General features: G+C 34.6%; 1 protein-coding gene across 1 annotated transcript in view; it reads right to left on the reverse strand.

Annotated features, from left to right (window-relative positions):
• The window catches only part of LOC131978699 (receptor tyrosine-protein kinase erbB-4-like), a 643267-nt gene that overhangs the window by 198701 nt on the left and 422008 nt on the right, over nt 1-22558 (reverse strand). The window contains exons 4-5 of the mRNA XM_059342409.1: nt 16035-16166; nt 5711-5776 (exon numbers count right to left, since the gene is read on the reverse strand). Coding sequence (XP_059198392.1) covers nt 5711-5776; nt 16035-16166 — 198 coding nt within the window. The remainder of the gene's footprint in view (nt 1-5710; nt 5777-16034; nt 16167-22558) is intronic.

Raw genomic sequence — 22558 nt, forward strand, 5'->3', positions numbered from 1 at the left:
TAGTATTTGTAGTTTTTTTCTACCTATTTTCGGTCTCTTGGCCAGTGAAATGCATCAGAATACATGTGGGAGTGTCGCAATGCAACATGGGACTTTTCCAGAACTTTGAAGTCATCACCAAAAAAAGACACAAAATGACAAAAAAAGACACAAAATGACCAAATAAATACACAAAGACACAAAATGACTACAAAAAGACACCAAATGACCAAAAAAAGACACAAAATTACCAAAAAAGACACAAAATGACCAAAAAAGATACACAAAGACACAAAATTACTAAAAAAAAGATACAAAAAGACAAAAAATTACCAAAAAAAGACACAAAATGACCAACGAAAGACACAAAAAGACACAAAATGACCAAAATAGACACAAAATGACATTTTTTGATAAAAGCACCAAATTTGGCAGATGTGTTGATAAGTATATCGTGTTGATAATTATATCGGGAACAAAACTGGATATTGGGCAATCACAAGTTCTGACCCAGGTTGCCGTGGCAACCTTTTAAAAAAATAGCCGCCATGCTTATCAGATTGTGAATATGCGATGGCCCATATCCAGTCTTTTACTGAATATTTTAAGCTATATATGTACCAAATTTGGTGCTTGTATCACAAAATGAACAACAGGTTAGCTTTGCCACCCCACTATAGTATTTACATGCATTTATAATTATATACTCACACAGATTCAGTAAATATGTTAAATCTGGAGCACAATTTACACATTTAATGGAGAGAAGAAAAAAATATGTGCAAGTGCTATTTTCTAAATGTGTACATACTGTATTGATAATTAAAGCTGTAAGGTTTCAGTGTGTGGTACATTAATGTTAATGTTCTGTATGTTCTGTTCCACGACAGAAAAACCAAACATGGTCAGAAAACCCTGCAGAGAGTTAAAGGGGTGTGTGAGGCAGATGGAGAAATGGATGGATGGATGTGTAGACAGAGTGGAAGTGTGTGTGACAGCTGATTGATCAATTGCAGTCAGAAGGATGATGACTTCACACTTTTCCATGTTCCCTGCCTAAAGAAATGGTACATTTCTGTCAGGTTGAACTGATGGTCACTTTACTTTTCAACACAGAAACTTAAATTATGAGTGAGTCATGGATCCTCCACTGGTTTCATTAATTTAGAAGCTAGGGAATGTAGAAGTGGTAATTATGAGGTATATTCATTTTGTTGTTTTCTTTCATCTTAAAGTGTATTTATTTATTTTATATTCCACAACAGTATGGGATATTAGCAACAGCATCTTCTATCTATAAAGGCAAGAAACAACTTCTTTACTGGAGTAAAAGTACAAAAGTATCAGCATCAAAATGTACTTATATATTCCATATAAATTATTGGATGATTAATATTGGTTTATTATGTAAGCATTATGAGGTTATGAGGTTTAATTTAAACAAAAGTCACTTTAATAACTTCACTGTCATGTTTTTTATGTTAAATCTTGACCTGAAAAGTAACTAAAGCTGTCAGCTAAATGTAATGGAGTTAAAAAGTAAAATATTTGCCTAAAAATATAGTGAAGTACAGTTATTGCTGTAGGCTATTTTATATTTTCCTATCCTTGAAATATTTTCTTCTTTATTGTTTAGTCTATGGTGAAACCAAAGAGGAATTTCCACTCAGTGGATAATAAAGTTTTCGTATTGTATCGTGAAGTAGAAGTATTAAGTTACATAAAATGGAAATACTCAAATAAACTAAAGTACCTCAAAACTGCACTTAAGTACAGTACTTGAGTAAATATACTTAGTTTCTTTCCAACACTGTAACCATGGTTACCATGAAGACACCATTAAAGCATTTTTTTTTGTTTTTTTTGCCTGACCCAACCCTCCTTAAACATGCTGCTGTCAATCAGAGTTTTTTGTCATGCTCATGTGTTTTGGAAGGTAATGATGAGCAACATTTTTAGTGGTTTAGTTGAGAGGACCTGTTGGGACCCGGAGGCACAAAAGAGAAATTATTATTTTCTCTTCCTTTATTCCTTGGTGGTCTGTGGCCTGCAGCTGTTTCTCATTGATTCGGCTTTGGCTATGTGTCTGTCTGACTGCATACATGTATGTGTGTGTGGCACACTGACATTTGCAGAGCGAGAGAGAGAGAGAGAGAGAGAGAGACAGCAACATGGGTAGAGTCTGATATCCTAAGAAAGATGAGTGAAGCAGAGGGACTAACACGGAGCCCCGCCTCCCCACTGATGGACCCAGTAGTGAATCATTCTCACACTCTCTCCCAGCGTCATTAGTTAGACTGAAGGGTGGGAGGTCCCAGCAGGCCGGTTTGTGGAGACGTGTTGGGGGTCTAGGGATGTTGTGGGGTGTTGATATGTTCATGTGTGTGTGTGTGTACTTGTACTCCAATCATAGTGAGGACCAGAATAAGTTATTAACTAACCGAGTGAGGACATTTCAGGTGGACCTCACTTCTTCAAAAGCCCTAAAAATGTTTCAGTTAGGAATTGGTTTCAGTTTCAGGTTTAGGTTTAGGGTCAGGGGCTGCAAATTCATTACATTAAAGACGTGTCCTCAAAAAGATAGAAGTACAAGAATGTGTGTTTGTGTCTTCTCGTACTTCCTACATAGTGGGGACCATGACTTTAACCAGCAAACTGAGGACATTTTTTCTTTAAAGACCTGTTTGAGGGTTAAGACTTGATTTTTAGGTTCAGATTATAATCAGGTTTAGGTTCAGGGTGGGTAGGTTTAGACATTCAGTTGTGATGGTTAAGGTTACGGGTCTCGGGAATGCATTTGATTAATAGAGTCCTCATAACGTTAAAAGGACAAGAGTGTGTGTGTGTGTGTGTGTGTGTGTGTGTGTGTGTAACATGGTTATAATAGTAAAAAAAATAGTTATAGTTTTTGTTAGGATTTTTCATTAGTTTTAGTTTCAATTTTGTTGTAAATTTTTGTTTTCAAATTCAGTTAGTTTTAATTTGTCCTTAGAGTGAGGTGTGGATGTGGTGGTATCTCCAGTGCCATCATAAGCTGGTGAATACCGGTACAGAATTGATCCATTTACAAGTAAAGTAACATAAAGTGGGACTAATGCTGCGTTCGATTGCACTCGGAACTCTGAAAGATCCGACCTCCGAGTCGGAGAAGTGCAATAGAACGGCCCTTGAACTCAGGATTCCGACTCGGGAATTCAGGTAGAATCCAAGCAGCCCGAGTAGGTCGGAAATACGTGGAAAACAGTCACTTTATCTTCAACATTTAGTCTGTTATGTGTCGTTTAATTTAGCATTTGTGTTGCTAAAAGTGTAGAATTACTTTGTAGTGGTATTTGCACTCCCACTCAATTAAAGAGTTTGTGTAAGCGTAGTAGGGACATAAAGCACAGTAAAAGTTTTAAAAATATTATAGTTTTTCCCATATTTAAACTACATTAGTCTCTCTTAGGTAGCTGATTTACTTCCCCAGAATAATTTTTAAATGCTCGAAAGACATCCAAACAAACATTAATTTGCTGTGGCCGGCCATGTTTTTTGGAAGTCGGAATTTCCAACTCGGATCTTTCCGAGTTCTGAGTGCAATCAAACGCAGCATTAGTACATTCAGTTAAATCGGAAATCATTTAACACACTTAAGCATCCTATCAAAGGCATGTGTTTCTGAAAATGTCATTGACTAATTAATTTTTTATGTGAATTTATTGCTCATGATGTAAGGGTCAAAGACAAAAATATGTCAAGCATTCTCCTGTGGAAATACCAGCCGATATTATTATTATGTTGTAAATGTCATTACACAGACAGAATGCAAAAAAAAAAAAAAAGGTAATTTAACAAAGGAAACAACCCATTCAGTAATAAAAGCACAAGCAATTTTACAATCCAACATATTGTTGCTAATGCAACAGATGAGTGAGATCATCAGAGTGATGCTTGGATGTTATGAGACACACAGCTGGGAATGAACTGATTTCAGGGCTCTTCCTGCTCTAATGATGACTCTCATTTAGTTTAAAAAATAACGCAGAATCAGCAAGACATCATCATTCCCTGCTTTCAGTTTTGAGACCTGTGGAATGCATTTTTTAGCCGGATTATAATATCATGCATCTTTCCTCATCTGAATATTGGACAGAAGCAGAATTACCTAATATTAACCCTCTGGGGTCTATGATCGTGTCGTCCTGATCAGATCATGTGACGTTTAACAAAAAAACAAGGTCACATGGATCGCTTTAAGTTGGTAAAACTTGGATATATAAATTATTGACATTTAGGGCAATCATGTAAGTTAGCACAACAAAGGAAGCCAGTTGTCTGCTCAAAAACAAGTTTGTGAGTTGTTGTTACTTATATCTTTAAGTTGGGGTTCACAACAAGGGACAATAGTTCTGGTAACTCTTATTTCTTTGTTGTGAAATTCGGTCATTAGCGAAAGCTAGCGGCTAACTGATGCTAGCGGCTAACTGATGCTAGCGGCTAACTGATGCTAGCGGCTAACTGATGCTAGCGGCGCTGCTTGTTACAGCTACAAGAGTAGCCATTAGCGTATCAATGCTAACTCAAAATTGTGGTCGCAACATTAGCTGACATTTCATAGCGGCGTTACAATCGTGCCAATTCAGCACATTAGTTAGTTTAAAGATTTAAGTTTAAAGATTAAAAGTTATTACAATGTTAAATTATAAGTTAGTACAACTTACAGTTGAGTTGACAAAAATCTGAATTCAGAGTTGAGGAAACTCAAAAACAAAACTTAAAATATTTAGTTTAACTGTCCAACTTAAAATTTTATCGAAGTTTGTTCCCTTGAAATTTTGAGTTCACCCAACTTTTCTTTTTCAACTTCTCTCCAAAGTTCAGACTTGAAACTTTCTCCCAGTTTTTGTTTTACATTCCTAGCTCATGTAAAACCAAAGATATGATCGTTTTAATTTGATAGTACAGAAATATTTGAGCGTTGGTGTAGCTCTCTGTGTAGTTTTGCACAAAGTTTGTTTTTGAGTTACAGCTAACAAGGAAAAAAAACGCCTATAAATATACATTTTTTATTATATTTAAATTTTTACCTTTTTATATGTTCATATTTGTATCCTATGTTTACATTTTCAAGTTCCAAAACAGTTCATTGTGCATATTTGTGTTTTTTTATTGTAGCAAATAGTATAATTTTTCAACTCGGATTTCATGATTTTTGTGTATTTTTGGGCTAAATATGTTGATCAAGTAGGTCAAAGTGAGAAAATAACTGTCAGATTACATTGGTGAAGAAAAAATGGATACCAAATATGGGTATAAGAAACATTTTTTATGTGGTAAATGAAGGGCAAAACCAAAAGTATTCAAAAACGGCCAAAATAGGCTCAGAGCCCACTGAAATGTGATTATAACTCATGACATTAATGAAAACAAAATATACAGGTGATCTCTATGTTAAATACCAAGCTGAGGAGATAAGTGCAGTAAAGGCATTTAGTTTTTTTTTCTAGTGTCTTCACAAGGTTTAAGATGTTCTGGATTTTTTCAGTCCCAATCAAACAACTAACATTAATGTCCCCGATTTCAGTTGTATTTTTAATCCAAACAATGTGTTTTATAGATGATTTATGTGCACATATATATGCCTAAAAACATAAAATACAGAGAGCCCTTTAAACTGAACTATATGCCAGTGAAAGGAGTCCACTCAGAGGCCACATGGGTCCTCAGCTAATAACAGTAATGTACTTACGGCTCTGACACTGGTCCTCTTTGGGTCCCCAGCAGCGGCCATTACAGGAACGATTGCATTTTTGACCTGCACACAAGTTCAAGGAAAGAGATGATTGGCATTTCAAATGGTTACTTAATCACAGAATGTGATCCCTATCAGCCTTCAGAAATCCATATTACAGTAGCTGAACCTGAAAATGAGCTGGAGGCGGTTAGCTGAGTCTGTGAGCCGTCAGGCACTCCACTGGAGCCCGAATTGATCCAAAAAGTGAGCAGGAATATAGGTGTTACTTTGAGTCCCCTTTAAATACACCAAATGTGTACGTGTGTGTGTGTGTGTTCTTGTACTTTCCACATAGTGAGGACCAGAACACAAATTCACAACAAAAGTAAAACTAAAACTAATGAAAAATCCAAAACTATTATAACCTTTCAAGGGAATTCACTGTTACAATGAGGGTCCTCACAAAGATGGAAGTACAAGAATGTGTGTGTGTGTATGTGTGTGTGTGCGTGTGTGTGTGTGTTCTTGTGCTTCCTACATAGTGGGGACCAGAACACGTTTTTAACCAGGAGAGTGAGGACATCTTTGCAAAGTGAGGACATTTCGGCCGGTCCTCACTTCTTTAAAGGCTTTTTTTAGATTTCAGACTTTGTTTTAAGGGTTAAAGGTTACATGATAATGATAATTAACTGAAACTGTATTGTGTGGTGACAAAACTAACTAAAATTATAGTGAAAATGTCCTTCGTTTTCATCTTTGTCAACTTTTTCCATACATAATGAAGATGGATCAGACAAAGGAAATAAAGGCAAAATTTACTGTGACCTCTTTTAATCTCCCGCACAACAAATACCCCATTACAAAAAACTACAACTAATGAAAACTAAACTAAAACTAGCAAACTCACTCTAAAAATCCATTAAAACTAACTGAAATTGAAAACAAAAATTTACAACAAAAGTAAAACTAAAACTAATGAAAAATCCCAAACTATTCTAACCTTGCAAGGGAATTCACTGTTCCAAGGAGGGTCCTCAAAAAGGTAGAAGTACAAGAATGTGTGTGTGTGTGTGTGTGTGTGTGTGTGTGTTAGAGAGACACTTTCTAAGCAACATCATTTAATTTAGTTGAAGTGTTGTTCTTGAGACACAAGGCTTCAATATGAGAGCTTTCCAAGCACTTTATGAGTGCTTAATAATTATAATAATTAGTATTTGATATAATTAACACAATCTGCAAGAAATGTAGGTACTTCAGATGACTGGTGTGTAGTTAAATATATGATTATGATTTGTTTATTACACGACTGGAATCAAACACAAGTTTTCAACATTCACTGCAACCTCAGTGGCTTCTTTTACATCTCTTCTGAAGACTCACTGTTATCGATTGGCCTTCTCTTAAGTCCAATGTCACTTCTTTTTGTCTTTTTTGTGTCTTTTTTGGTCATTATGCGTCTTTTTGTGTCATTTTGTGTCTTCTGTGTTGTTGTTTTTTTGGTCATTCAGTCTTTTTTGGTCATTTTGTGTCTTTTTTTAGTCATTTTGTGTCTTATTTTGTCATTTTGTGTCTATGTTTAGTCATTTTGTGCCATTTTTTAGTCATTTTTGTGTATTTTTTTGTCATTTTGTGTCATTTTGTGTCTTTGTTTAGTCATTTTGGGCCTTTCTGTCATTTTGTGTCTTTTTGTGCCTTTTTTAAAGTCCAATGTCACTTCTTTTTGTGTTTTTATTTTGTTGCTGTCAGTTAATTGTATTTGATATGATTTATTTCTGTTGTACAGCACATTGTAACTCATTTTTGAAAGGTGCTATATAAATAAAATTATAATTATAATTATTAGTATTATTTCCATTGAAATTTAACCATGTGTTTCACCAGGTATTCCTATTATTATGCATGAAAGATGATGATGGAACCTGCAGCCTCTCCCCTGACTGCTACGTGCTGTTCCACTTCTAAAAACCTAAATAACCTTGGCACAGGTTATATTGTGAAAATAATCTTTATGTTGCTCCACTCTAAATCATGAAACTAGCACACAGCGGCTTGAGATAAAAGCGCTAAAGGCATCAGGAAGCAGCAGCAGAAAGTCATTGTTTAGTCATTTTCTGTCTTTTTTTACTCATTTTGTGTCTTTTTGTGTCTTTGTTTACTCATTTTGTGTCTTTTTGTGTCTTTGTTTACTCATTTTGTGTCTTTTTTTACTCATTTTGTGTCTTTTTGTGTCATTGTTTAGTCATTTTGCGTCTTTTTTGTGTCATTTTGTGTCTTTGTTTAGTCAATTTGTGTCTTTTTTTGCTCATTTTGTGTCTTTTTTTACTCATTTTGTGTCTTTTTGTGTCATTGTTTAGTCATTTTGTGTCTTTTTTTACTCATTTTGTGTCTTTTTGTGTGATTGTTTAGTCATTTTGCATCTTTTTTGTGTCATTTTGTGTCTTTTTTTAGTCGTTTTGTGTCTTTTTGTCATTTTGTGTCTCCTGTTTTTTTTTTTTTTGTCATTCTGTCTTCTCATTCTGTCTTTTTTGGTAATTTTGTGTCTTTTTTTAGTCATTTTGTGTCTTTTTTTTGTCATTTTGTGTCTTTTTTGGTTATTTTGTGTCTTTTTTTTGTCATTTTGTGTCTTTGTGACTGCTACGTGCTGTTCCACTCCTAAAAACTTAAATAACCTTGGCACAGGTTATATTGTGAAAATAATCTTTATGTTGCTCCACTCTAAATCATGAAGCTAGCACACAGCGGCTTGAGATAAAAGCGGTAAAGGCATCAGAAAGCAGCAGCAGAAAGCAGCTTCAGACCCTCAGAGCTGCAGCCTGAAGCCTTTCTGGGGTTTTTTGGAGAACTTAATTGACTGTCTAGTAATTGACTGCGGGGGAAGTGAGCCTGGATAAGTGCAGGAGTGCTGTCCTCTGTCCATCAGCCTCTCCAGATGAGTGCTATTAGCATCGATACTGACTCTATTCCCCAACACGAGCCTCTCCACCGTCTGCCCTCCTCGTCTTCCTCGTCTGTGCCCCTCTCCACCCAGCATTTCCTCTCTTTCATCCTCCATCCAACCCCTCGCTGATTCATCACTCTTCTTCTGCTCTCATTCACTTAATGTCTACCCCTGTGTCTCTTTTTGTCTCTTTTTTTCCCAGTCTCCAGTCCGTTCCTCCTCGAAGCAGCACTCTGACAACGCTTGAGAAAGAGAGGTCGACAGCCTTGACTGTATGAAAAGCAGCACACAAACAGGATAATAATACAAATGTCAGGCGGCCCTAAGTGGCTGTCTGACAATGCCGAGTGTGCAGAACCTCAGCACTGCAAAAAAAAAACAAGATAAAACAGTAAATCTGAGGGAAATGATCTTGCTCCATGGACAGATAATTTACCTTGACAAGATTTCCTAGAAACCTAGAAATAAGCATGTTGAACGCTTTTTTTTGGTTCATTTTGCGTCTTTTTTGTCAATTTGTGTCTTTTTATTGATCATTATATGGTTTTTTTTGGTGATTTTGTGTCTTTTTTTGTCAATTTGTGCCTTTTTAATGGTCATTATATGTTTTTTTTGGTCAATTTGTGTCTTTTTAATGGTCATTATATGTTTTTTTTGGTCAATTTGTGTCATTTTTTGGCCAATTTGTGTCTCTTTAATGGTCATTATATGTATATCTATGTATATCTAGAAATAAGCATGTTGAACGCTTAAAATAAGAAATTAACTGTTAAAACAAGATAAATTAAAGCTGCAACGCACCTGAACTGGCCCGAGCAGAATTTATCTTGTTTCAAGAGTTATTCCTTATTTTACACACAATACACAAATTGACCAAAAAAGACACAAAATGACCAAAAAAGACACAAAATTACCAAAAATAGATGTAAAAATGATCACTAAAAAGACACAATGATCAAATGAACTGTTAAAACCAGATAAATTAAAGCTGCCAGCAGTGATGAACTGGCCCGAGCAGAGTGACCTGATGATTATTTGTTTCTTACCAAGATAAAAAAAAAACTTTAGATTTATAAGTGTTAGATAATTTATGTTGTTTTAAGAGTTAATTTCTTATTTTAAGTGTCCAACTTGTTTATTTCTAGATTTAATAATCTTAAATTAAGAAATCTTGTCAAGGTAAATTATCTGTCCATGCAGCAAGATCATTTCCCTCAGATTTAGAGTTTTTTTTCCTGTTTTTAGACCTTTTTTTTCAGTGTGCTGCACTAGTTATGTGTCTCTTCTCCTCTCAGCAGCCCGCCCGATGAAGCAAAGACAAAGAGTTTTCATTTAGTGTCCAAGGTCTTCACTATCACAACTTATAAATCCTCAGTGACCTAGAATAAACCTGTCCCACCCTCTTCCTGCTCCATAATCTTTTACAGCTTTCTTAAAACCCTCTGGAGTCCCTGAAAGCACCGGAGCTCCACTTCTTCATGACGTCACCACGTAAAAACGTTCAGCAGCATGTTTCCCTGCTGGCTGCTGAACTCTACAGTTTTGGCTTTTACACAAGTTTGTGTTTACTGTGTGTTTATTTTTATTGTGTTTTTGGTGTGTTTTAAGTGTGTTTGTATGTATCTTTTGTAATTTTGTGTGTGTTTTTGGTTTGTTTTTCATGTTTTATGTTCTTTATGTGTGTTTTTTGTATTTTTTTGTGTTCAAAAAGTTTCCATGTTCAATTTAATGCATCAACTCTTTTTCAGAAAAGGTTAAAAAAAAAAACCCACCTCGACCAAGTGTAAGTTTTTGCAGAGGTTTTTCAAATTTTGCAGTTTTCATTCAGCATTTTTAATGCAATATTTTGTGTTTAATGTTTTTTGTGTGATATTTGTAAATTTTTGCATGTTTGTTTTTATGTTTTTATTTGTGTTTTTGTCATTTTTTTGTAAAAAATAAAATGTATGTGTTTTCGGTGTGTTTTTGCGGGGGTTTCTGTGGGTTTTTTTGTTAAAAAAAATGTTTTTATGTGTGTTTTTTATGTTTTTATGTGTTTTTTGTATGTGTTTTTTATGTTTTTATGTGTGTTTTTTGTGTGTTTTTTATGTTTTTATGTGTGTTTTTTGTGTGTTTTTTATGTTTTTATGTGTGTTTTTTGTGTGTTTTTTTATGTTTCTATGTGCGATTTTTGTGTGTTTTTTTATGTTTTTTGTGTGTGTTTTTTATGTTTTTATGTGTGTTTTTTTGTCAGTTTTTGTAAAAAAAAATTTTTTTATGTGTTTTCGATGTGTTTTTGTAATTTTGTGTGTGCGTTTTTATGTGTGTTTGTGTGTTTTTTTGTGTTGAAAATATTGACCCAGTAAGTCAAAATTAAAAAAATAATAATCAGGTCATATATGTGATATTGTGCTGAATATAATGATACCAACATGTCGTGGTAAAGATTCTTAATATAAGTGGTTTATTCAGGCAGAAAAAGGAGTCCAAAACTGACAAAATAGCCCCAAACTAAAGGGTTAAAACAGGCCCGATGGTTGGGGCAAAAGACAGATGGCAGGTTTTAAACTGATGTATTTTAATAATTACTGTCCTCTTTTTGAGAGGAGAACAAATAAATACAAAAGCCGTGGCACAAATAAGTAAAAATAAATCTTGTGTCTATCTAAAGAATGGAATAGAGATTATACTGTAAATTGTGGATTACAGGTTTGGAGACCTTTCTTGATCTTTTGGCGGAGAGGAGTCAGAAGGGTGGATGCAGGCTAACGGGGCTGCAGGGAGGACGGGGATAGAGCAGAATATCAATGCTCCCAGCTCTGAATCTGCATCTGAAGCCTTTTAGTGAGAGCAGAAACCCAAGGACATATATATGCAGACACTGTCTTTTTATTTTCTTCCATAACGACGCCACGTTTTATTATGTAATTCTGTATTTGTAGACGAACGAGACGAGACGGGAGGAAGAAAGAGATTTAAATGTCAGCTTGAGCACTAAATTAATAAGAAAAGCAGAGTGTGTTAAGAGGTTAAGTCTGTGAATGAAGAGAAAAGGGTCAGACGAGGAGCTTAATGCATCTTTAATTCACTGATAATCACCTCAACAATCCCCCCCCTCTACCCCCCGACAGATTAAATATGATGATTTTATACATTAAATCCCTTTATGATTATAAGCATTTATTAACCCTCTGGAGTCTGGGGCTATTTTGTCCATTTTTTAAAATCCTTTTCATGTCTTTGTGAGTCATTTTGTGTCTTTATTGGTCATTTGTGTCTTTTTGTGACTTTTTTGTGTCTATTTTGGTGATTTTTTTTGGTCATTCTGTCTTCTCATTTTGTCTTTTTTGGTCATTTTGTGTCTTTTTTAGTAATTTAGTGTCATTTTGGGTCATTCTGTCTTCTCATTTTGTCTTTTTTGGTCATTTTGTGCCTTTTTTTATCACTTTGTGTCATTTTGGGTCATTCTGTCTTCTCATTTTGTCTTTTTTGGTGATTTTTTGTCTTTTTGTGTCATTTTGTAGTCTTTTTGTCTTTTTCGGTCATTTTGTGTCTTTTTTTTGTCATTTTGTGTCTTTTTTTGTCATTTTGTGTCTTTTTTTTGTTCATTTTGTGTCTTTTATTAGTCATTTAGTGTAATTTTGGGTCATTCTGTCTTCTCATTTTGTGACTTTTTTTAGTAATTTTGTGTCTTTTTTTGGTAATTTTGTGTCTTTTTTGGTAATTTTGTGCCTTTTTTTAGTCATTTTGTGTCTTTTTTTGGTCATTTTGTGTCTTTTTTGGTCATTACGTGTCTTGTTTTAGTCATTTTGTGTCTTTTTTGGGCATTTTGTGCCTTTTTTTTTGGCATTTTTTGTCATTTTGTGACTTTTTTAGTCATTTTGTGTCTTTTTTTTGTAATTTTGTGTCTTTTTTGGTCATTTTGTGTCTTTTTTTGGTCATTTTGTGTCCTTTTTAGTCCTTTAGTCCAACATAAAATGTGATTTTGAATCTTTTTTTTTACTTTCAAAACACTATCATGCTCAATAAAGAATTGTAAATGTTGCAAATGTGAACAAAGGTGTCAAATCTAACATATAAGAGGGTTCCATCCAGTTCTATCATTTGATACTAAATCTATTTGAGCTTGTCTCCAGTTTTACTTGGTATATCATCATCAAACTGAAACTGGCCTCATGGAGTTTACAGCCAGAACTTTAGAGGTAAATTTACAGTAGGGCTCCACGCTGCTTTGTTTTCTAGTCTGGATGGAGTCAACAAGTCTGGATTATTTGGAGCTTTTAGAGACTCCACAGGGTTAACAAGACTTCCAGCTGGCTCGACTGGAGCCTTAATGTAACGTGAGCAATCAGTCGTTATGAATTGTTATGTTGAGTGACATAATGAGGTCAAGGGTTGAATTTGTGTTGGCAATGTTCTGCTGCTCACACACAGCCAGTTATTGTAAATGAAGCAGGTCACACTGCAAAAAACATGAAGCTTACCAAGTATTTTCTTCTCATATCTAGCAATAGTATCTTAATTATATTGTTTTCAGTATAATTCACCTACTGACCACAGCTTTATGTGCTTATTTAATCATCTTATTGTTTAAAGACTTGTTTTTAGGATTGACATTGTGAGCTTTTTCAAGCTTTTCAAGCTATTTAACTGTTGAATATGATGAGTTTTATCTAAAATATTGGCTCCAATTGAGAGTTTTAGTTGCATGTAGTTTTAATGTTATTTCAAAAGCGTTTTCTATCACCAAAATGTACTCGTTTCAAGTATTACTGGCTTATTTTAATGTTATTTAATGCTCCTCGAGAGTGCAGACACAACATTTTTGGTCATTGTGTGTCTTTTTTTAATCATTTTGTGTCTTTTTTGGTCATTTGTGTCTTTTTGTAGTCATTTTGTGTCTTTTTTTGGTCATTTGTGTGTTTTTGTAGTCATTTGTGTCTTTTTTTTGGTCATTTTGTGTCTTTTTTTAGTCATTTTGTGTCTTTCTTTTTGTAATTTTGTGTCTTTTTTTAGTAATTTCGTGTCTTTTTTTGGTCATTTGTGTCTTTTTGTAGTCATTTGTGTCTTTTTTGGGTCATTTTGTGTCTTTTTTGGTCATTTTGTGTCTTTTTTAGTCCTTTAGTCCAACATAAAATGTGATATCTGAATTATTTTTTTTAACTTCCAAAACACTATCATGCTCAATAAAGAATTTTAAATGTTTCAAATGTGAACAAAGGTGTCAAATCTAACATATAAGAGGGTTACATCCAGTTCTATCATTTGACACTAAATATATTTGAAGACACAACATCTCCATCGCTCACCTCTCACTATCAAAATAAAGCGGCGATGCCAAAATAAAACTCAAAAATAAATTAATAATTCATAAAATAGCATGTGAGGGAATTTAAGAGGGTGCAAAAAGTTGTCACCGTTTGAGGAGAAAACATAATTAGAGCTGGTGCCATGAAAATACAGTAATTATGATTTTATGAAGTGCAGTAATAATACAGGAGATTTAGAAAGTGTCAAGCTTTTACAACTAAAAAACACCCATTTGGTACAAATGATGTGAGGACCTGAAAGTTACCGGGTCAATGTGAGTGAAGAAAGTGACAGAGCAGCAAACGCCCCCCACTCATTACCACCGCTGGAGTCAGCAAGGTAATTAAAGGGAACTGGGACCATTTTAGACATCCAAGTCTGTTTACAACTGAAAATGTGTTTAAAAAGTTGGATAAATTAAGTCTTCTGTGGCTTCAGAGGGAGCTGAGCTAAATCTGAAATGTTGCCTCGAGTGACAGGACATCATGTTAATAAGAAATACAATAATAATATATTTTTATTTTTTAAACATGAAAGACATTGTCCTTTAAAGGTTAAAATGTGGGATTACTTTATTTAATGATCTCTGTGCTAACAACTTTACCTCTTTTGAGCAAGAACATAGATGTTCTCTGAGTGTTGGTATCTTTACACTGAGTTTGTGTAAATTTAGTGTTGGAGTTAAAGTTTAACACCAAAAAACTATTTTATACAGTCTATGATCTGAATACATGTGGGAGTGTCGCAATGCAGCATGGGACTTTTCCAGAACTTTGAAATCATCACCAAAAAAAGACACAAAATGACCAAAAAAAGACACAAAATGACCAACGAAAGACACAAAAAGACACAAAATGACTAAAAAAAGACGCAAAATGACTAAAAAAAAAACACAAAATGACCAACGAAAAACACAAAATGACACAAAATGACTAAAAAAAGACACAAAATTACTAAATAAAGACACAAAATGACCAAAAAAGATGCAAAATGACCAAAAAAAGACGCAAAATGACCAAAAAAAGACACAAAATGACCAAAAAAGACATCAAATGACTAAAAAAAGACAACAAATGACCAAAAAAGACACAAGATGACTAAAAAAGACACAAAATGACTAAAAAAAGACACCAAATGACAAAAAAGACACCAAATGACCAAAAAAAGACACAAGATGACTAAAAAAGACACAAAATGACAAAAAAGACACCAAATGACCAAAAAAAGACACAAAATGACGAAAAAAGACACAAAATTACTAAAAAAAAGACACCAAATGACAAAAAAGACACCAAATGACCAAAAAAGACACAAGATGACTAAAAAAGACACAAAATGACTAAAAAAAGACACCAAATGACAAAAAAGACACCAAATGACCAAAAAATGACACAAAATGACGAAAAAAGACACAAAATTACTAAAAAAAGACATAAAATGACTAAAAAAAGACACAAGATGACTAAAAAAGACACAAAATGACTAAAAAAAGACACCAAATGACAAAAAAGACACCAAATGACCAAAAAAAGACACAAAATGACGAAAAAAGACACAAAATTACTAAAAAAAAGACACCAAATGACAAAAAAGACACCAAATGACCAAAAAAGACACAAGATGACTAAAAAAGACACAAAATGACTAAAAAAAGACACCAAATGACAAAAAAGACACCAAATGACCAAAAAAAGACACAAAATGACGAAAAAAGACACAAAATTACTAAAAAAAGACATAAAATGACTAAAAAAAGACACTAAAAGACACAAAATGACAAAAAAAGACAAAAAAAGACAAAAAAAGACATAAAATGAGAATATATGTGGAAGTGTCGCAATGCATCATGGGACTTTTCCAGAACTGAAATCATGTTGGAAGACGACTATAGCGGAGGGAGCTCAGATATAACAGCTATAAGCTCTCAAATACTTTTTGAATTTCATTTCTATCTGCTACAGAGGCTGAAAAATCTATTTTAGTCGGAAGAGTTGACACTTCTGTTGAATTTACAGAAAAACTTCAGGTTTTAGGGGCTGATTTTAAAATCACAGAGGTTTTACAGGCATGTTTTCCAGCCGTTTCAGGCCTAAATGTGTTAAAGTGACTTACATGAGACGCTGCTGTTGGTGGGCACCACCACTGGATGCATGCGAGGGTTTTTGACGATGTCCTGCCAGTGGATTGTGTCGGCGTGACACAAGAACTTGTTCTTGTCGACATAGACTCCTCCACTCAGGATCTCTGTGGAGGAGAAACAACACATTCAGTATAAACACTCAGAGGGTTTCTCCAGGTTGCACCTAATTCAGCAATCCTGCAACCAGCCAGGCCCCTGATGTGATTTTTAATTGCCAGCTTTCCCCTCCTCACAATTTTCTAATTAACGTGGCCAGACAATGCATGTTCAAATCAAAACCACTAAATTGGAAAGGCACTTGATCCTTTTCTTTCCTCTGAGGGCAGCAGCTGATCTTGAGACACACATCTGATGATTGGTTTTCACACTGCCGAGATAAGGGCCAGTAGCGGCCCACATGATGATATTTTGTGGCCCCCACCTTGATATGAAAGTTTAATGTGAGTTTTATATGAATGGCTCTTTACCGTGTTGTGTGTGGAAGGTCCCTTTAATTACTTTTTTTTGGTAATTTTGTGTATTTTTCTGGTAATTTTGTGTCTTTTTTGTGTCATTTTGTGTCTTTTTTTAGTCATTTTGTGTCTTTTTTAGTCATTTTGTGACCTTTTTTGTGTCATATTGTGTCTTTTTTGTCATTTTGTGTCTTTTTTAAGTCACTTTCTGTCTTTTTTGTCATTTTTGTATTTTTTTTTGGTCATTTTGTGTCTTTTTCTGTCTTTTTTTAGTCACTTTGTTTCTTTTTTTGGTCATTTTGTGTCTTTTTTTAGTCCTTTAGTCCAACATAAAATGTGATTTTGAATCTTTTTGTGTATTTTTGTGTCTTTTTTTGTCATTTTCTGTCTTTTTTTTTTGTCATTTTCTGTCTTTTTTAGTCCTTTAGTCCAACATAAAATGTGATTTTTAATATTTTTTTTTACTTTCAAAACACCACCATGCTCAATAAAGAATTTTAAATGTTGCAAATGCCATATAAAAAGCCATATATCTCGCCATCATAACATGCATCGCCTCGTCCAACCACAAAATCAGTGTCTTTTTTTGGTCATTTTGTGTCTTTTTTTAGTCTTTTTAACCATGATTTCCAGAGAATTGATTCATTTGGTCACACCCACACATACAGAGTCTGTTGAATAATTGGATACGGAGGGTTTCCGATTATTGTTGTGCAGGAGTTTAGAGAATGCTAATCCTGACTTTTTTATGGGAGAATGAGTGGGGAAAAGAAAGAGAGACAAATAAAGATGGGAAGAAGCCACGGAGAGATGGATGGCAGGAAAGAAAGACGAAGTGAAGCCCAGTAGCAGATTTGCATTATTTACAGAGCTTGTGTGTTCTCTATCTCCCTACAAACAGATTACTGATAGTCATTTTGTGTCTTTTTGTCTTTTTTTGGTCATTTTGTCTTTTTTTAGTCATTTTGTGTCTTTTTTTTTTGGTAAGTTTGTGTATTTTCTTTGTCTTTTTGTGTCTTTATTGGCCATTTTGTGTCTTTTTTTAGTCTTTTTGTGTCTTTTTTGGTCATTTTGTGTCTTTTTGGTCATTTTGTGTCTTTTTTTAGTCATTTTGTGTCTTTATGTGTCTTTTTTGGGGTAATTTTGTGTCTTTTTTTGTCATTTTGTGTCTTTTTTTAGTCATTTTGTGTCTTTATGTGTCTTTTTTGGGGTAATTTTGTGTCTTTTTTTGTCATTTTGTGTCTTTTTTTAGTCATTTTGTGTCTTTTGGGGTAATTTTGTGTCTTTTTGTGTCTTTTTTTAGTCATTTTGTGTCTTTTTTGGGTCATTTTCTGTCTTTTTTGGTCATTTTGTGTCTTTTTGGGTCATTTTCTGTCTTTTTTTTGTTATTTTCTGTCTTTTTGTCTTTTTTGGGGGCATTTTGTGTCTTTTTTTTGTCATTTTCTGTCTTTTTGTGTCATTTTTTTTTGTCATTTTCTGTCTTTTTTTTAGTCTTTTTAACCACGATATCCAGAGAATTGATTCATTTGGTCACACCCACACATCCAGAGTCTGCTGAATAATTGGATACGGAGGGTTTCCGATTATTGTTGTGCAGGAGTTTAGAGAATGCTAATCCTGACTTTTTTATGGGAGAATGAGTGGGGAAAAGAAAGAGAGACAAATAAAGATGGGAAGAAGCCACAGAGAGATGGATGGCAGGAAAGGAAGACGGAGTGAAGCCCAGTAGCAGATTTGCATTATTTACAGAGCTTGTGTGTTCTCTATCTCCCTACAAACAGATTACTGACACAGGGCTGAAACCGATGAGACACATAATCAGACACGAGGCGCCCCGCCAGCACCGCACGCAAACAGCCAAACACAATATCGTCCCACAAAGGCCCGATTAAATGATACTCCTTGGATAATAGGTAGCGGTGGTATTACCTGCACAATCCCCCATCCCCCTCACCCTCACTGCTCCCTCTCTATCTTCCTGCATGTGCAGTGGGAGTCAGGGAGAGAAATTAATCCTGCCTCTCACCGCAGGAGGCATATCGCTCGGCGAGGAGGAGGCCGTGTCTCAAATTCAAATTGTTTGCACAAAAAGATGCTGCTGGCAAAGTAGGGCAACGGACAAACTGACAGACAAACAAAGCGGTTATTATGACAAAATGCCAGCAGGACGTCTCAGCCCTGGTTAAGCAAGATACAAGTACCTGCTTTCACCTTCACACTGACTGCTGCTGGGATGGTAAATGGAGTCGGAATACGTCACTTTTTGGTGGAAATATGTCCATTTTTAGCCATCGTTGCCATGGCTTTTAATGGCTTTAAAAGACAGAAAATGACCCAAAAAGACAGAAAATGACTAAAAACAGACAGAATGACCAAAAAAATACACAAAAAGATTAAAAAAAGACAGAAAATGACGCAAAAAAAGACACAAGAAGACACAAAATAACAAAAAAAAGACACAAAATGACAAAAAAAGACACAAAATAACTAAAAAAGACACAAAAAGACACAAAATGACTAAAAAAAGACACAAAATGACCAAAAAAAGACACAAAATGACTAAAAAAGACACAAAAAGACACAAAATGACTAAAAAAAGACACAAAATGATTAAAAAAAGACACAAAATGACCAAAAAAGACACAAAAATAAACAAAATGACCAAAAAAAGACACAAAATGACTAAAAAAGGACACAAAATGACCAAAAAGGACACAAAATGACTAAAAAAAGACACAAAATGACTAAAAAAGACACAAAATGACCAAAAAAAGACACAAAATAACTAAAAATGACCAAAAAAGACACAAAGTGACCAAAAAGTGACTAAAAAAAAGACACAAAAAGACACAAAATGACCAAAAAAAAGACACAAAATGACTTACAAAGACACGAAACAACATGAAAAGTATTAAAAAATGGACAAAATAGCCCAAGAATCCATAGAGTTAAACACAGTTATCATAAACAATTTAATACAAATGCAGCATCACAACGACAGTGAAGGAGCCTCAGTAGAGTACCTGGGTTTTCACCTTCATACCGACTGCTGCTGGGATGGTAAATGGAGTCAGAATACGTCACTTTTTGGTGTAAATATGTCCATTTTTAGCCATCGTTGCCATGGCTTTTAATGGCTTTCAATGTCCTCAAAATGCATGTACTCATAACTCTGTATATAACTCAGCTAAAGCATGAGTTATGCATCCAACCTGTTTTCTGTGTGCTGGATCACTTCATCCTCTCTAGATCTGCCATCACAAACAACCCCGTATTTTTATTATATCCTTTATTTAACCAGGTAAGCTTGCCTGTCTGAGTGGTTCAGGTAATGTTTTTGGGAATCTTTGTAAGTTATCTTATGTTAGTTTGTAAATTTGTTAGATTCAGAGAACCAAGAGTTGGACATCCTTTGTTTAAATATTAGTTTGTTTTGTTTGTTGTTTTTGAAAGCTTATGGGTGCTGACCTCTTTTTGTACTTTAGAGCTTAATTTATTCAACTTTGTATAGTACTTTGGTTATTTGTCAGCCCCGTATAGCCTCTTTTTGGTATATTTTCTTGTGCAAGAGCATTCATTCTCTCTTTGGTTAAATAAATGCTTGACCTTAACCAGAACTGCCCAGTGTTGCATTCCACCTCATTTCTTATCTCAATCACATGTTACTGCTCTCCAAACAGGCCGGGTCGTAACAAAGTCTCATTGAGAATAAAAAAATCTCATTTCCAAGAGAGACCTAGACAAGAAAGCAGCATAAAAAGAGACAAGTTACAACATTTAAACACAGTTAACATAAACAATTAAATACAAATCCAGCATCACAACAACAGTGAAGGAGCCTCAGTAGAGACTTATAAGGAGAAGTCACACCGACGAAGGGAAATGATATGTGTATGACACATCTAGCTCGTCATAAACATCAAATGAAGCCTAATGGAGACTCCAATATGTCTGCAGCTTGTACTGTCTGGACTTTTATCTGGTTTCTCCTGAACACTTGCCACTATGCTCGTCCCCCATAAGAGCCCATCTTAACTATGGCCTCGGGGTCTCATCCTTATCTGTTCATGCATGTCTAAATTACAGGTTTGTTTTTTTATTGCATGTTTTAGATGTTTAACACCAGCACAAACACGGCTTTAAGCACTTTTAGGGCAAGACCCAAATGAATAATTATCATCTAAATATTCTGTTTAATAACATGGTTGTAATTGTACTTCACTCGGAGTCTTTGTCCTACCTTGCTTTGGTTTGGGAACCAATAATTGTGTGTCATTTTTAATAATTTTGTGTCTTTTTTAACAATTTTGTCTTTTTAAAATAATTTTGTCTTTTTAAGTAATTTTGTGTCTTTTTTAAATAATTTTGTGTCTTTTTTTGGTCATTTTGTTTCTTTTTTTAAGTAATATAATTTTTTCTGTAATTTTGTGTCTTTTTCAGTCATTTTGTGTCTTTTTTGGGTCATTTTGTGCCTTTTTTAATAATTATGTGTCTTTTTTGGTAATTCTGTGTATTTTTTTGGTCATTCTGTTTCTTTGTAAAGTAATTTAGTGTCTTTTTTGGTAATTATGTGTATTTTTTGGTCATTCTGTGTCTTTTTTAAGTAAATTAGTGTTTTTTTTCTGTCATTTTGTGTCTTTTTTAGTCATTTTGTGTCTTTTTTTGGTCATTTTGATACTGCCTTCAGCGGCCCCCAGGTAATTTGAGTTTGAGACCCCTGCTGTACAGCTTCATACTCAAACCAGATGTAAGACTCTTTCCTGCACATGACTTCCCAGTAGGATAATGGGAATGCAGCATGGCCTTTATTCTATCTCTGGTTATCTCCCAGTGACAGTGGACCTTTAGATATGCTCTCCATCCTTAATCGCTCAAGGAAATGTGTCCTCACGCCTTAAAAACTTGAGCCACACTCATCAGCAGGACACACGGCTACAACCGCAATTTTTCATGGATCTAATCTGGAAATGCAAACAAAAGAGTTGAATTTAAGTAACAACTGAGCCAAAAGCAATTGCCAGGATTCTTGTGTGTGGTAAACAAGTGAGACAAGGTGTTTCCACTAATTCCAGCTGGACGTGAGCAGCATTCACACTCTCAAACACATTGTACAAACAAACGGGAAAATAAAACACTCTCTGTTCAACACTGTCACAACAAGTGACCCTCAACGCCATCCACAGGGCTCCACCATCTTGAAACGCTTCTCGCACACATGCTGCATTTGGAAACGTGCTGCACCAACAACACACTAATCTGCACTGTGACACCACCAAGTTCAAGTTGCTGGAAAAATATTTAATAACCCTGTAAGACCCAGTGTTGCAGAATCACAACAATTTTGGTTATCCCTGTAGAATGAATTCCCGATAATGTAATAAAAATCTGCACTTGAGTCCATTGAAAATGTAATAAAACCTGATAATGTAATAACTTCCCGATAATGTAATAAAGTACATTTCCCAATAATGTAATACACTTTTTTACCAATAATGTAATAAAGTATAATGTTAATGGAAGGTTTTTGATCAAATCAAAGATGGCGGAAAATCCAATATGGCCGAAAAAAAACATTTAGCTCAGATTGGCCCAAGGGTTCCAGTGATACATCCTGTCCATATTTAGCCATAGTTGTCATGGCTTTTAATGGCTTTAAAAGACACACAATGACCGAGAAAAGACACAAAATGACTAAAAACTGACAGAATGACCAAAAAAATACACAAAAAGACTAAAAAAAGACAGAAAATGACCCCAAAAAAGACACAAAATTACTAAAAAAAAGACACAAAATTACTAAAAAAGACACAAGACACAACATGACCAAAAAAGACACAAAATGACTAAAAATGACAAAAAATACACACAATGACCAACACTCTTTGTCACACACTTTGTGAAAAATGGATGAACGGGTCAAAAGTGAATAAACATTCAACTTTGACCTGTTGGTGGCGCTAGAGCTCTTGAGCTAGAGTTGATACACAGTATCACCACTTGAACCCAAGTAATGGGTGGTCTGCTGTTAAATTATTACAATATTG

Source organism: Centropristis striata, chromosome 10 (genome assembly GCF_030273125.1).
Source record: "Centropristis striata isolate RG_2023a ecotype Rhode Island chromosome 10, C.striata_1.0, whole genome shotgun sequence".
Classification (NCBI taxonomy): Eukaryota; Metazoa; Chordata; class Actinopteri; order Perciformes; family Serranidae; genus Centropristis; species Centropristis striata.